Source organism: Alligator sinensis, unplaced genomic scaffold (assembly GCF_000455745.1).
Source record: "Alligator sinensis unplaced genomic scaffold, ASM45574v1 scaffold128_1, whole genome shotgun sequence".
NCBI classification, from domain to species: Eukaryota; Metazoa; Chordata; order Crocodylia; family Alligatoridae; genus Alligator; species Alligator sinensis.
The window spans coordinates 421,274-421,717 of NW_005842968.1; the positions used below are offsets into that span (position 1 = coordinate 421,274).

A 444-nucleotide genomic window follows, 5' to 3' on the forward strand; every position below is an offset into this window, starting at 1 on the left:
GCCCCCTCACCTCCCCCCCCCCACTTTCTTGCACCCGAGGACCCCTGACTCACCTCAGCTCGTCCAGCCCCGCGCCTGCCTGGTAGTACCCGGCCAGGAGCAGGCCCTGCGTTGCCCCCCACGCCTCCACCTGCGGGCACAGGCGACAGGTAGGGGGAGGACGGAGGGCACACGCCCCCCGCAAGAGTGGCCCCTGACTTGGTACCGCTCAAGACCTGGCAGTTTTATTGCCCCGCAGGGTGGCGGCGTGTTGAGCAGGGGGGGCACTAAGCTGCGGCAGAGAAGTATAGGGGTGGATATGGGGCTTTTGGCTCGCCCCAGGTCCACCCACAGACTGTGCCCCCCAGGCCTCAGGAGGCACCAGTCCCCCCTGCCAAAGAGGATGGGGCCACAGGGACCCACAGCACCTTCGCCCACACTGTGGGCACAGCACCCCCCGCCCCC

The 444-nt window shown here is 68.9% G+C and overlaps 1 protein-coding gene across 1 annotated transcript in view; it reads right to left on the reverse strand.

The window, feature by feature from the left end:
* Positions 1-221, reverse strand: part of EMC9 (ER membrane protein complex subunit 9) — a gene marked incomplete at its 5' end in the record, with an annotated part of 7,046 nt that extends 6,825 nt beyond the window's left edge. The window contains one exon of the mRNA XM_025192812.1: positions 54-221. Within this exon, the coding sequence (XP_025048597.1) occupies positions 54-221 (168 nt within the window). The remainder of the gene's footprint in view (positions 1-53) is intronic.
* Positions 222-444: the final 223 nt, after the last annotated feature.